Below are 13,744 nucleotides of genomic sequence, written 5' to 3' on the forward strand. Positions count from 1 at the left end.
CAGATGAGCTTTCTTTATAATCTCTTGGAAGTTCAAAAATGAAACCAAMAAGGCAGAGCTGGGAATGGGGAGCAAGGATCTGTGCCCGCTTTGGGTTAAATATCCAGGTTTAGAGGATACTGGTTTGGACTTGCTTCCACCAGTTATGTTTGAATTATATCAGTTTTTATTTCTGAGCTTAATCCTGTTGAACTGTGAGCAGCTAGCACTCCCATTGAGGACCTGCAGGCGTTCAATCTCTCTCGTGATTCACTGCTTCACTGCAAGATGATTGTATGTTTGATAATTTTTCTTCTTCCATTTGCAGATGTCCAGAGAGTCTTCGACCAGAAACAGTGAGGCCGTGTCTGCTTCCTTGTAGGAAAGACTGTATCGTCACGCCTTTTAGTGACTGGACATTGTGTCCAGCTTCATGTCAAGACGGTAAATTATTCTATTGTGGTCCAGTGGTCACATTTAAAGAAAATGAAAATTAGTCTGGTAGTCACTTTTGATATATTTGTACCACTGTGTATGTGTGTGTGTACATATATATATATATCTCCTGACAAAACTATTTCACTTTTCCTGTTCTATTTTCTTCTACCTCAAAGAAAATGAAAGTTAATAAAAATCAGCAGAGTTTAAGCTGATGTTAATAGTCACACTTAAACATATATGCCAGAATCATTTTAACACACTTGGCAAAGCTTTTAAAAACAATACAGGTGTCTCTTGAATTTTTATGAACTGAAATCACACATAAAGCTGAAGTGATGACTACTGATTACTGCCCACATCTCTCTGCCTTGCTCCTTTTTCTTTCTTAAGTTTAATAAGAGTTATTTTTCTAATATGTACTACTGTAGACATAGTCAACAGTGTAATTCCATGTTCCACAGGGTGCTAATCCCTTTGTGAGAGGGACGTGGTGATTACTCACAGCTACATATTATCAGGATGTTAGATGCTCTTACATCAAATATACACACTTCAAATGTCACAGTCAATTCTTTATGCCTTGTAAAGGTCAGAAGCATAAACTGAATTTTACAGTAATAATTATTGGAGCTTAGCATTCTTGCAAATAAAGTAGGGTTAGTGTGATTAAATTTACAAACCTTGAAAATGAACAATAGTTAGGACTGCTGAAGCCAAATCTATGAAATACTGATTCATTACTTAAATACTATACTATCTTGGAGCAATATTAACAGTTCTTTCAGACATAGTTTTGTCGGGACAGATATTTTGGATGAAAGTGCCACACTCTTCAGTTCTCGATCCTGCATGCTTTAAGAGAATTTTTGATGCAACAACCATATCTTTGTGAATATTGACTACAAATTAGAGTATATTTTGCTGTAAAACAGTAAATGTATTAAGTATTACAACCATGTTGCCTATTCTGTGAGTCCAGTGGTGTTTTTATATTTCACACACAGTCTTAATGGACATCACTCATATGTGTTGGCAAGCCAGGCAGCGGCTTCCTTAGGTCTTGCCCGTTGCTCCGGGCTGCTCCAGTCACTGCTTTCCTCACTGACACAGGGTCCCAGGCGAGCTGAAGAGTGGCCAGGTGGTGGAGAGCCACTGCCATGATTTCTTACTGCCTGCTCCTAATTACGGTTGTTTGGATAAAGTCCAGCATGTTTCTGTGTTCAGACAAGCAGCAGCTGCTGTAATAACCCACCCAAGTTTGATAGCAGCTAGTCAGCCAAATATCTGCTTTACAACTCTCTGCTAAAAAGAAAAAAAAATCCAWTATATTTATTTAGTTCTACTTGTGTATTATGTTTTGCTACGAAAATGAATGTAAATTTGTGAATTTGCTCTTATTTTTCTGCCTGGAGCGCTGAAGAGGACTGGAATCAAAATTCCTACAGGAACCATTTGGTGTTAATCATTAATAATGAATAACTATAATAATTAAAAACAGTGAGCTGTAAATTAATGTAGGAGTAGTGAAATAAAACTTCATATTTAAATGTGGAATATGCTCTTTAGGAACATTTCTTGTGCATCTAGATATGGTAATGTTGTCCCATGTGGGAAATGAGGGAGTACAAAATAGGATTAAAGTGAAGCCTAGATAAAACCAGGAGTATCAATTAAATGTGCTGTACTCCTGGCTGTGGAGATAACCAAAAGACAATTAGATTTTCTGATTGAGTCATTTAGTGAATGGAAAAATTGTGAAATATAACCATTCCTTACCTTTAATTCTGCATCTTAATGATTAGGACATTACCGCATGAAACAGCAGAGTACAGCATCAGACTGATTTAGTTTTATCTGAACTGTGTATTCATTTGTACAGTGTTGCTACTATTGCTTTCTGTTTAGTTCTGCTTCTTGGACATTTAGCAGAGATTAATGTGTTTTTTATCGTATCTATTAGGTTTAATTTTCTGCCTATGGACAAAATAACATGTCTTTTTTATAGCAATTGACTCAGGTACCTGTTGTGTTAAAGCTTACTCTTCCCCTAACTACTGACATCCCTGTAAAACAGCAGGATAAACAAGCTCTTCTCTTTGCAGGGGATGTTGCAGTAAAGAAACAGTCCCGTCATCGAGTCATTATCCAGCTCCCTGCCAACGGAGGCCGGGAGTGCCCGGATGCTTTATTTGAGGAAAAGGAATGTGAAACTCCTCCTGTCTGCCATAGCTACAGGTAGTGCTAGTCCACCAGAGCCAACTTATCCGTGATTTTTCAGCCTTCAGGAGTGCTTAAGTTGAATTTCAGTTGTTAAGAAAGTGCATAAATAAGGATACATAGCTAATTCAGGATTTCAGTAAAATTATGTAGTGGTAGATCAGGGTTGCTGTGAAAGCTTTTTGTTTTTTTTAAATGGGTATCCAGTAGCTCATTTTGTTGCAGTTCTTTGGCAGGAACATTGCAGCTGCTGGGAACTGCCTTTCAGGATAAATCTTTCCTAGTAACTATTTTGAAATTCTTTGTGATTAAAAACGCTTATTTTAAATTATCCAAATGACTGAAATGCCGCCTCATCTGTTAAGCGGAGTTGTGTTTTGCTGCCATACTTCAGGACTGTGTCCTCCATATATCAGTCCAGAAACAAACCCCTATTGATTAGTTCTACAAGGAGAACCCTACTGGTACAGTAGGGGATAGGGATACCTAATTGGCAGCAGAAGTTCCTGAGGACTTTTCCAGCAAGTCAGGACCTCTAGATTAACTAGATAAGACAATTTTCAGGCAGTTTTGAAGTATCTGTTTACATAGGATTGGAAAGTCTAGACATCCAGCAARATCTGGCTGTTGAGACAGACAAAGTTTAGATAGCTCTGTTGCGGTTTCTTGGATTTTCTTGGCAAATAAATTCTTTATTTAGTTTTGTTTTGAAGAGAAGAAAATATGTTAGAATTGGAAGCCAGTGTTCCATTTCTTCAATGACTGCATAAGAATACTTGCTGATTCCCATGAAACTACTCTCTGTTGCACGAATATTAATAGGACCTAATTTTATTTTAGCCAAAAGAATTTGGCTAAATCCAAATTGTATCCATCTGAAAGGTATAAAAGGATGGCAAACAATAATGTGAACCTACTAAAATGAGTATTCCGAACAGCTGGGATGTAGCTTGAAAAATTGTTCTGATCAATATCGAGTTAGAATTTCCTCTTTTTAAATTCTARCTGATCCTCACCTATTTAGCACCTTTATGAACACATATGACTTGACAAATGTTACTAATTTTACCGGTCTATAACATACTGAGTAGAATTAACAAGTGTAGTTAGTGAGTAATAGATGAGATAATTTAAAATTCTTCATGTGAGCTGGTAATAACATATTTTCTCTGTATTTCCATTAGCATTTTTCTGACCTACACACATGCTATGACAGATGGGCTCACACACTCGGCTTTGCTCATGCCTTAGTTTAGATACTCAATAGCAAAGACCAGGTTTGCAATGAAACTTGAGCTGCAAAGCCATTTATTAGCCATCACTTTAAGCATGAGAGCAGCAGACCATTTGAACTTTGAATGCAGGTTTTGTTTTCTCCTCCACTCTGAATAATTCAAGCCACTGTGGATTATTTCAAAACTATTGCAATAATGAGACTTCCWTGAATTTGTTACTTTTAAATCTGAGGTATGCTGCTGCACTACAGTGGGAGTTTGTGAAAGTTTCGTTAATAAAATAAGAATGTTCTAGAGAGGAATAAAAAAAAAATGAGGAAAGAGAAAAGCAGAGAAGGAGAAATATATGCACAAACACCAGAGTGTGACACTGTTTAACGCCAAAGGTAGTTCCCAGGACTGCAGGAACCAGAACTCGATGCTGAAGTCCTATCTCAATGATGTATTTGAGCAGCTTCAACACATCTTTCTGTACTAGTAGAGAGAAGGAATTTAATTAATTAATTAATTAATTAATTAATTAAATAAGGGAGAAAGAAAAGAAAGTAAAAAGGAGGTGAGATTCATCAGCGCTTGACTAGTATTTTAAACTCGTCCTTGCTTAATGACAAGTTTTTATGCCTTGCTATAAAAATTTTTAACATATTCTGTTGAGTATGTTTACATCCATAGCAAAGGGTTTCTTTTATTGAATAGATATTAAAATCATATTGATTGTGTATTAATATCTTTTGGGGAATTTGTCTCACATCTTGTATAAATATGTGTTAATGCTGTGTATTAATGTGTCTAGATATGCTTTCTGTAAAGTCTAATTTTAGCTGATGAAATTCTGATTATATTCTTTACTTTATGTAATAAGTAAACAATACACTCACATACACACACGTAATTCTCCTAYTGTGGCTTGTATTCACTGCGTATTTGTTAAATATCCTTAAGGCACTACAGTTATGGACCTCTCCACTCCTCTTCCTTTCTCCATGCTCTTAATGCTGATCCTAAAAGACGGAAAAAGGTTTACAGGGCAAAGGAAAATGTTTATAGTGTTGGTAACCCTTTGTTACGGATTTTCTGTAACCAATTCAGAGTAATAAATAGTATCTTGCAGTTGATTCTAGGTATTATCTAGCATTTATGCTGTCTCAGTTTTGATTGTTGAAGATCTAGATGAATATTAATTTCTCCCCTCATTGCAGATGGAAGACCCACAAATGGCGGAGGTGCCAGCTTGTGCCATGGTATGTGCGTCAGGATAGCCCAGGAGCACAGGAGACCTGTGGACCAGGGCTACAGGCAAGAGGTTAGACCCTTTCCTTTCTTGTGATCTTTGATTTCTCAGAAGTCTATGGGTGTGTGGTGTGGGAAATCTGAGAGAAATGTCTAAAACTTTAGTCATTATGACTAGCCACTAGTTTTACCTAATTTCATGGACATCAACAAAGGAAAGTACTATCTGCTTGTATGGTAGGGGGTATCCCAGCCAGTATTTGGCAAATGTTTATTAAGTAACCATTTTCATTTATATCTAAGTATTGATGGGACATATATCTAAGTATCGACTGCATTCATGGTACTGCTCGTTCAGCTTATTTTACCATCCATATCTGAAGCAAATTTGCAGACATATTGTTCGAAAGCATGCTTTCAAATGTTAATGCTCTTAAAAAAGAAGAAAAAAGAAGGGAAAAAAAAAAAGGTGCATCACTTTATCTTCTATGATTTGTCATCACAACAYCCTCAAATAATTTCAGCTGGAAGGAAGCTCTGGAGATAACATGGCCCAACCATCCACTGAGAGTACAGCCAGTTTTGAAGTCAGATGCAACCCAAGCTGTTTGCTCAGGGTTGAGCAACTATCCCATTGGATTTTGAGTATCTCCAAAGATGGAGATTTCCCAGCCACTCTGGGCAACCTGCTTTATTTTTCTTACTGTGAGATTTTTTTTTTCCTGTTACCTAATCTGAAATTTCCCTTGTTTCAACTTGTACCTTTGGCCCTTTATACTTTTGGTGTGTGTCTCTGGGAAGGGTCTGGCTCGGTCTTCTCCAGATTCTTTCATCACATGACTGTAGGGAGCCGTAAGATCCCAGTGTGGGCTTGGGAGTGTACCTGGGAGGGGCAGGACTCCCATTTATCATCATTGGACTTACCTCAGGTTTCTGCAGCCCATCTCTCCAGCCGTGTCATACTGAGTGCTCTTCTCAGCTTGGTGATGTCCACAAACTTGCTGAGGGTGCTTTCTCTATAGGTTGTTACAGACATTAAACAGAATTGACCCTGGAATTAATCACTGAGATACAACACCTAATGGTTGGACATCAAACCACTGACCCTTTGAGCCCAGTGATCCAGACTTCTTATCACCAATTTCCGTTTAATAACAAATAAATCAGCCAAATCCAGCCTTACCTTCTCCTGTCTTCATAGAGAATTTCCAGAGTTCGAGAGAACTGCATATGTGTGAGTCTATTATATAGGGCAGGGAGATATTTTTAGATGTTTTAAATAAATTCAATAAGAAAACAATTACAATTCTTACTGTGTTACAGTAATTGAATTGCTTTGAACTACAAGTCAACCCTGAATTTCAGGAGGATTTTTTGCCTTTTCTGAATGCAAACTCCAATCCATTATAACAATATTAGCTCAGCAGATTGCGAAAGTCCTGACCAAGGACATTGCTAACTACAAAAGTGAAATGTTCTAGTCATTAACTTCCTTGCAAGATTAAAGTAGGTTATACTATTCTTTTTTAAAAAAAGTCATAGGGTAAATCTTAAGCTAGTAACTTCTGTCACTTACTCAGAAGGTGTTAAAGGAGATCAATTTAAAGCTTACCACAAAATGTAACCTGAAGGTCTTGCCTGCTAATACAAAAGACTTCTGACTGTGGTAATTCATACAATGATCTGTTCCAAATGCAATCTGTTTCTAGCAGCCCAGGAGGATACATTCAGAATACACACTGAGAAAATCAGATTTCTGTCTTTGATGGCAGGAGTTAAGGAATAGTACCAAATGTGGTACTTGCATTGCAGAACCTAAATCTATTGCCTTTGCCTCAAAATCAGTTAATAGAAAAAGGCCAGTAATGGTAGTGTGTGGGAAAAAAAGTACTATTATTGTATGTTGTGGTGGTTTGGAGGTTTCCCTGTAACTGCAGTCGTGTCCAGTACACACACACACCTTGATTAATGGGTGGTAGAGCTTCCCTGAGCTCCTGGAGGTTGATAACACAGAGGCTCAAGCACTGAAGTGGGAGCCTTCTTCCAACCTGCAGATGGAATGGAAGTTGGTGGAGCTCTTCTGTAGGGCTTGGCTGAACAGTAGGATGAGCTGTTCTTATTGAAGAAACTGAGACAGCTAAGCCTGAATAAATCAGGTGGGTTTTGTAGAATTCTGTAAATGAAACCAACTGTTAACTTCAAGGGAGATTTTTGTTTGCTCTCTCTTTTTAATAATTCTAATTATAATTTTTATTTTAAAACTCACAGAGAAGGTGGTCTCTTAGGGCCTCATGCCAAGAATACAAATGTGAATCTTGTCTACCCTGGTCAAGTGAAAAGAATTACAGGCAYATAAGCCAGAGCTTTTTTGGGCCAATATTTTTCTTATTGATATAACTGATAAAATCTAAGTTCAGATCACATATATAATAATATATTATTATATAGTAGTATATGTATTGCTGGTACAATGATAGTTGGATAAGAATAGCTGGCACAATGAGCTGAAGGGTTTTTTTCTGTGCTCAGTAATCATTGAACTGATATTCTGTAAGGRCTAAAATTAAAGCTAGTTCAGTATTCTTTACCTTGAGAAAAGTTAATTTTCTGATCCCTTGAACACCTGTACAATGACTTTTATTTGGAAGTAAAATTTGAAGTTTTTGACAAAAGTAACTTTCAATTTGGAAAATATGTCTCTACAATTGTGTAAGATATGGTTCTAAATTTTATTATTTTTACCTCAAAAATTGCCTTTTCAACACAGATAGTTTATTTTGATTGGTTTTATTATCAGTTTGCTCCTTCATAGAGCATTAAATTATTTCTTTATCCTCTTACATTTCATTTTTTTTGAAGAGAGCCATGAAGATAGTCATGACTTTTTAGTGGTGACCATYGCGTTTTCTTGATCCCTTGCACGAAGTTGGACTTTATGCAAGATTGCCACTGAAAGGAGGCTGACCCTGCAAGCATCTGTCTGATGCAGCTCTGCACACGACTACTAGAAAGGCTTCAGCAGTTTTTGAAATAAGACTCTGGAAGAGGTTTTGACCCTCTCCCTCACAGATTCTGTAATCTGTGGAGGCTAAGGAGGCTTCCTGCATTTTTAGCTTTTTGCAAATAGAGTTTCTAGAGACTATGGAAAACTTCACATGATAATATGTTAGAAGTTCTGTACTACATGATCATTTATTAAAGACTGCTTTTTTGATGTAGATGCAAAAAAAAAAGGCAAAACTACTTCTCTGCAAGGACTTCTAGTTGTATGCACCGCAAATTCACAAAATGCTAAACCTTGAGAAATGAAATCCGTTTGGTTTAATATTTTGATACTGCATTTATGATGTCATACTGGAATACAAATATTTTGAATAGCATACTGAAGCATTTCTAGCAATCATTCTGTAGAAATGTTTATTGTATTGTGAAAACCTACAAATAGCAGCATTTCTTCTTCAGTCAAAAGAAGAATTCTCTGATATTTCTTGATCCTCATGAATACAGAAATCAGTCATTCATCTGTTGGCAGTAACTTGCCTTTGGTGATGAGGTAAAGCTGTAATCTTACAGAAATAATCTCAGTACTTTGCTTTATTAGCAGATTGTCCTTTTATTTTGTATCGATATTCAGCAGAGAAGGTAATTGCATTCTTGTGTTTGAGAACAGTTCTCAGTTCTTCTTTTTCAGTGCGAGGAGATGTTGCCATCACCATTAAATTATCCTATTTCTGATGTGACTGCCTACACACAAACACTATAACACATAATATAGCACCAAATGCGTTAAATATGAAGGAATGTGTGCTGGAGGATGGGCACATCTGAATATGCAATAATTAGCAGTTTATTCTGAGCAAAATATTCTCTACTGTTTATGCTTTAGTTAGAAAGATAATTACTTTGGTAGGAAAAACTAGAAGTTAGGAGTCATTAAAAATGTCTGTTTATGTATTTGATCATAACAGASGATGAATAATGCTGCAGCATATGCATGCCTTGCTTTATATCCCTACTTTACTATTCACATTTCTGTTCTTCAGCTTTTTTATCACATTGTTCTTGCTTGACAGAAAAGATACCTGGATGAATCATAAAATTTAGAACTGTGATTCATTCTTAAAGACAGCTCTGTCTCTAGCTGTCCTGTATACTGATGATTTTGATGCAAGTGTCAGTTTAAATGAACATGTCACAATTTCAGAACACGAGTCAAAGCAGGGGCAAAAGAAGAATAAATTGGGGGTATTTCTTGGTTAACAAGTGTATTTCTTTAGCATTTTTAAAGATAGATGTTCCTTATTCTTGCCAGTGATGAGCAGCCATTTATAGCTAAACCCAAGCAAAATAACAGAGCATYTAACATCTAAGCAGCAAGTTCATTGTTGTAGTCATAGTTATTGTGGTGAATCTTCGTTGTGAAAGAAAATTTTCTCCTGCCTCTTAGCAGTGGAGGAGCAGAGCAGGAATATCTTTTATAATTTGCAGTGTTCAAACTTCTACCTTTCTGTTCTCTAAAACCTCTAATAAAGAGTAATATGTGTGCATCAGCTAGAAGTTTGAAACTTGCGTTTGACCCTGCCCAACAAAAAGTAAAAAAAMCAGCAGTTGTTAATTAGCAAGACTAAATTAGCCAGATGTCTTGATGAGAAACAGAGGAGTCACCTGAAACCCATGGGGCAAAGGCATAGAGGACTGGCAGATCCAAAAATATAAAAACTGAAACAAACAAACAAAAAAAGCAAAAGTGTTTTTTTTTTTTTTTTTTTTTTTTTTTTTATAAAAACAGACTGCTAGTAATTGATGGAAGTGATGTBGACTATAAACCTCACCATGAGATGGACTAGTTTCAGCTAGGGTATCTGCTCAGTGATGCAAAGGCTTTCTAGTTCTTTAAGCTGATGTGCATCATCATACATGTAATTTCAAAAGGTCTRCTCTGTGAGATAGGCTAATGTATAAAACTTGAAAATGTAAACAATTTAAGTAGGTGTACCTTCTGCTAAACTCATACCTTAAAACATCTGTGACAAGTAAACTTTAGGTTCTTTAAATTCTGAGTAAAGTTGTAAATACATTTCAGAAGCATTTTGAAGCGTACATAAAAGCCTAGGAAACTGGCTTGCATATTAAAAGTCAGACTTGTTGGACTGAATCCCAGTCCTTGTCAAGAGGACATGTAACAGATGAAAAGATGTAGTGCCCAAACTGCAGTAGTCTACTCACGTCATGACGTCTGTGRATGGATGGGTGCACAGGGAAGTGCTGTCCCAGCGACTCAGAAGAGATATACGAAGGGATGTGCTGCCTGCAGTCCTTGACACCATAAATCTGCCTCAGAGTTTGTAAGAGGAAAAAGATAAAAATGGTGAATGCTGSCAGTATCCTCTAGTAGAGGAGGTAGATTATTTATAAAAATGTAAGCAGAAGCTTAAGTAACCTGGCTGCCAAAGGAAATAGCTCTGAAAASCTGCACCTGGTGTAGTTGGAAACTGGCTGCTGTTGAAGGTCTTCTGGTCCTGAGCAATCTCGCTGTGCTTGGCACTTAGCAGTGTATGAAGAGGAAATACTGAACTTGGAGAAATAGAGGGCATGTCCTGGGATCAGTGAGAGTTCCAAGGGGGCCTTGCAGGGATGCTGGAGACACGAGCAGCTCAGAAGCAGCAGCAAGAGGGAAGACAACCCAGGCTTTCCTCTGACTGTTGCTGGTACTGGACAGCTGCTGGACAGTACAGCTGTCATGAAGAGGTTTTTGCTCTTTGGCAGCTTCATGGACTCCTGGCAACAGGGAGAAAGAAGACAAAATCATGAAGAAGGAGTGCTGCATGAAGGACTGGCCGCTTTAATGTAGCTAACCCTGATAACTGASCACCCTACTATCTGCTTAGTGTTTTTGTCACTGCAAAAGACAACAGGCAGCTTCCAGTTTTGTACAGAAGTAAGGGTTTGTACAACAATAGTGCTCAAAAGCAGATGCGTAAACACAAGAAATGAATTTTTTGTTGACAAAAGGACAAAATCTCCAGAGAACCTTTCTCAGCGATGACGATGATATTCTCTTTGCCACATTAAAACCTCTTAGATTTGCATTTTTATGAACCAGTTAGTACATGTTCCTTAACATACCTAGTGAGAGAAATGTTTCATCACGCAGTTGTCCAGTCTGCATGTCCTACTCAGGCAGCCAGAGATGTCAATGAAGTCCTAGCCTAGCCAACATCGATGTTAGGGGTCAGAAAAGTCACAGAGTCCTGGATTAATTATGGTCTTTCTAGAAATGAACTAGAATATTTCTGCTCTTAGAAATATTTAACAAATGAAAAAATAGTAACACAATGTGTTGTAAATGAARGATTTCAGAGCACTTTTTTTTTCTAAAATATCATAATTTTTAGCCATTGGGATCACTGAATCTCACATCATAGTAAAATGTTGGTGATGGGATTGATGGGAACAACACTAGCAAGATTTATGTATATAGGCGTGCATATATAAAAAACTTGTTCAAATATAGTGTCACTATTTCATTAAGCCTACAACAAAATATATTAGCCTGTAGTCCCCCATGGTTTAGTTCAAGCAGTGCTATCAGATAAAGCTTTAATTACATCAAAGTTCCTTGTCTAGAAAATGTACGCTGACATTTATTTYACATCTCTCTTTAGGGAGATACCAATTGTTAAATACAACAACAGCTTCATAAGTGGACTGTTTTTCTGTTAATTTTGATTTTTCTGTAAGGTGTATTCTTGGCTGCATATTTTCACTTAACTGTGCTTTTTGCTTGTGCTAATTCAGTAATAGAAGAACCACATTCCACTTACTGSTAATGTCTACTATAAATACAATGTGGCTGTATAGGTGAAGTAATCAGTCTGTCACTGAATGGCTTTAAAGCAGTGGAAGACATTGCTCCTTATAGTGAGTTAATCATTGATCTCAGCTGACTTTTACAGAATGTAATTAGGGAACCATGGATTTTATCAGAGACACAGGAGATGGTTTTGCCCAAATGAGACTGTATGTGGCAAAAAGTGATATTCTTAACAGCTCCACTGACCATAAAGGCACTACAGAGGTGAAAAAAATATATATACCTAATGAATTAATGGTACATATAGAGATGTAAAAAATCCCTGTTTTAAATTAATGGAAAAACAGTCACTTTTCTAGTGCTCACAAGGGTGTAAACACTCAGATATCTGAATCTATGGAAAAGCAATTGTAGAAGGGAAGATAATGTCAATCATTCAAGTCTTGTCAACTAGGATATTATTAATAGTTATGGAAAGGCACTGTGAAATTAAGATTCATGAATTTGGTATGCCAAGCTTTCCTTTAATAAGTGCTATAATTAAGGTGAAATATTTAGGTCTCAAGAATGCCTTTTTTTCTTGCTTTGATTGCTACAGCACAACTGACAGTTAATCTGGAGAAAAATAAAGTGTTAATCTCAGGGGGAGCTTCTCACTTGGGTCTGCTTGATGTAAATTACATGCATGTTTTTATAATTGTGATAAAAATATATGACAGTTTGAATACCTACTCACAGAGTATTGTTTAATAACCAAGAAAGATGTGGAGATGAATAGTGGTTTTAGAAAAAAATCAATTTAGCTAGAAAGTATATTCTCCTATGGACAATGTTTATGGGCTATCAAAAGACGAGACAGAGACCAGTCTCTGAAAAGCAGTATCTAAAACGAGTATTAAACTTTCAGAGGTGGTTATTAAAAGTTATTGAGTTAATTTGTGGGCCATCATTTAGCCCTTGGCCTTTTTCACTGCTAAAAATGGTGGCCTATATCTCCATGGCAGCCCACTTAAGTTAATGCAATTAGTCTTACTGCGCGTGCCAAGGTCAGCATCAAGACAGAGGGTTTCAGTTTGACCTCTGTGAATTTGAACATAGCAGAGCTTGTCTGAAATGCATTTTTATCTCATGGCATATGATGCATATTATTAGCAGAAAGGAATCTCTCAGAAKGCTGCAAGGCCATAGCCTAGGCCTGCGTCTGAAGATACTGGTTTGACTTGTGTTTTTACATAATACTTAAGTATAGAGAAGTCGTACAGTAGTTACTATTAACACATCATTAAAATAGCTGTACAGATTTTCAATTTTCAGCTGTTTAGGTTTTCCCCTTGAATCACTGTAATTCTATCTGAAGAAAGGTGTTTGTTCCACATAGAAGCTGCACCAAAATAATAGGATTTTATAGAATAATTGCATTAGACAATGTACAGCTGGTCAGTTCACCAATAAGCTCAACTAAATGCAGTACTGAGCCTATTATAAACAGTGCTGGCGGCCCTGCTCCAAAGGGCAGTCAAGGATCACAGAAGTTGTTTGCTTAGCATCTTTGGAAAAACAAAAATCCCTCCTAGTCAATATGTTCTATCACAGACCTAGGGCAAAATAAATCACTGTAGGGCCTTTGGATATGGTTTAATAGGCACACAGATTTGAAAAAGAACGTCTGGATCCTACAGTTCAGCTTCCTAYGATCGTCATGAAGCAGAGATTTTGCCTAGAACTGTCAGAATAAAAAGACTACTTTAAAAAAAAATTCTTTCCTCACATCTTCACATATTCTTTCTTTTTCTCCCCATGCTTTACAGGTATTTTTCTGCTTTATTTT

General features: G+C 36.9%; 1 protein-coding gene across 1 annotated transcript in view; it reads left to right on the plus strand.

Moving 5' to 3' along the window:
- Nucleotides 1–13,744, plus strand: part of THSD7A (thrombospondin type 1 domain containing 7A) — a 199,692-nt gene that overhangs the window by 140,299 nt on the left and 45,649 nt on the right. The window contains exons 12-14 of the mRNA XM_026036254.1: nucleotides 308–423; nucleotides 2,523–2,655; nucleotides 5,072–5,175. Coding sequence (XP_025892039.1) covers nucleotides 308–423; nucleotides 2,523–2,655; nucleotides 5,072–5,175 — 353 coding nt within the window. The remainder of the gene's footprint in view (nucleotides 1–307; nucleotides 424–2,522; nucleotides 2,656–5,071; nucleotides 5,176–13,744) is intronic.

Source organism: Nothoprocta perdicaria, unplaced genomic scaffold (genome assembly GCF_003342845.1).
Source record: "Nothoprocta perdicaria isolate Ctin4 unplaced genomic scaffold, notPer1 scaffold_173, whole genome shotgun sequence".
In the NCBI taxonomy this organism is placed as follows: Eukaryota; Metazoa; Chordata; class Aves; order Tinamiformes; family Tinamidae; genus Nothoprocta; species Nothoprocta perdicaria.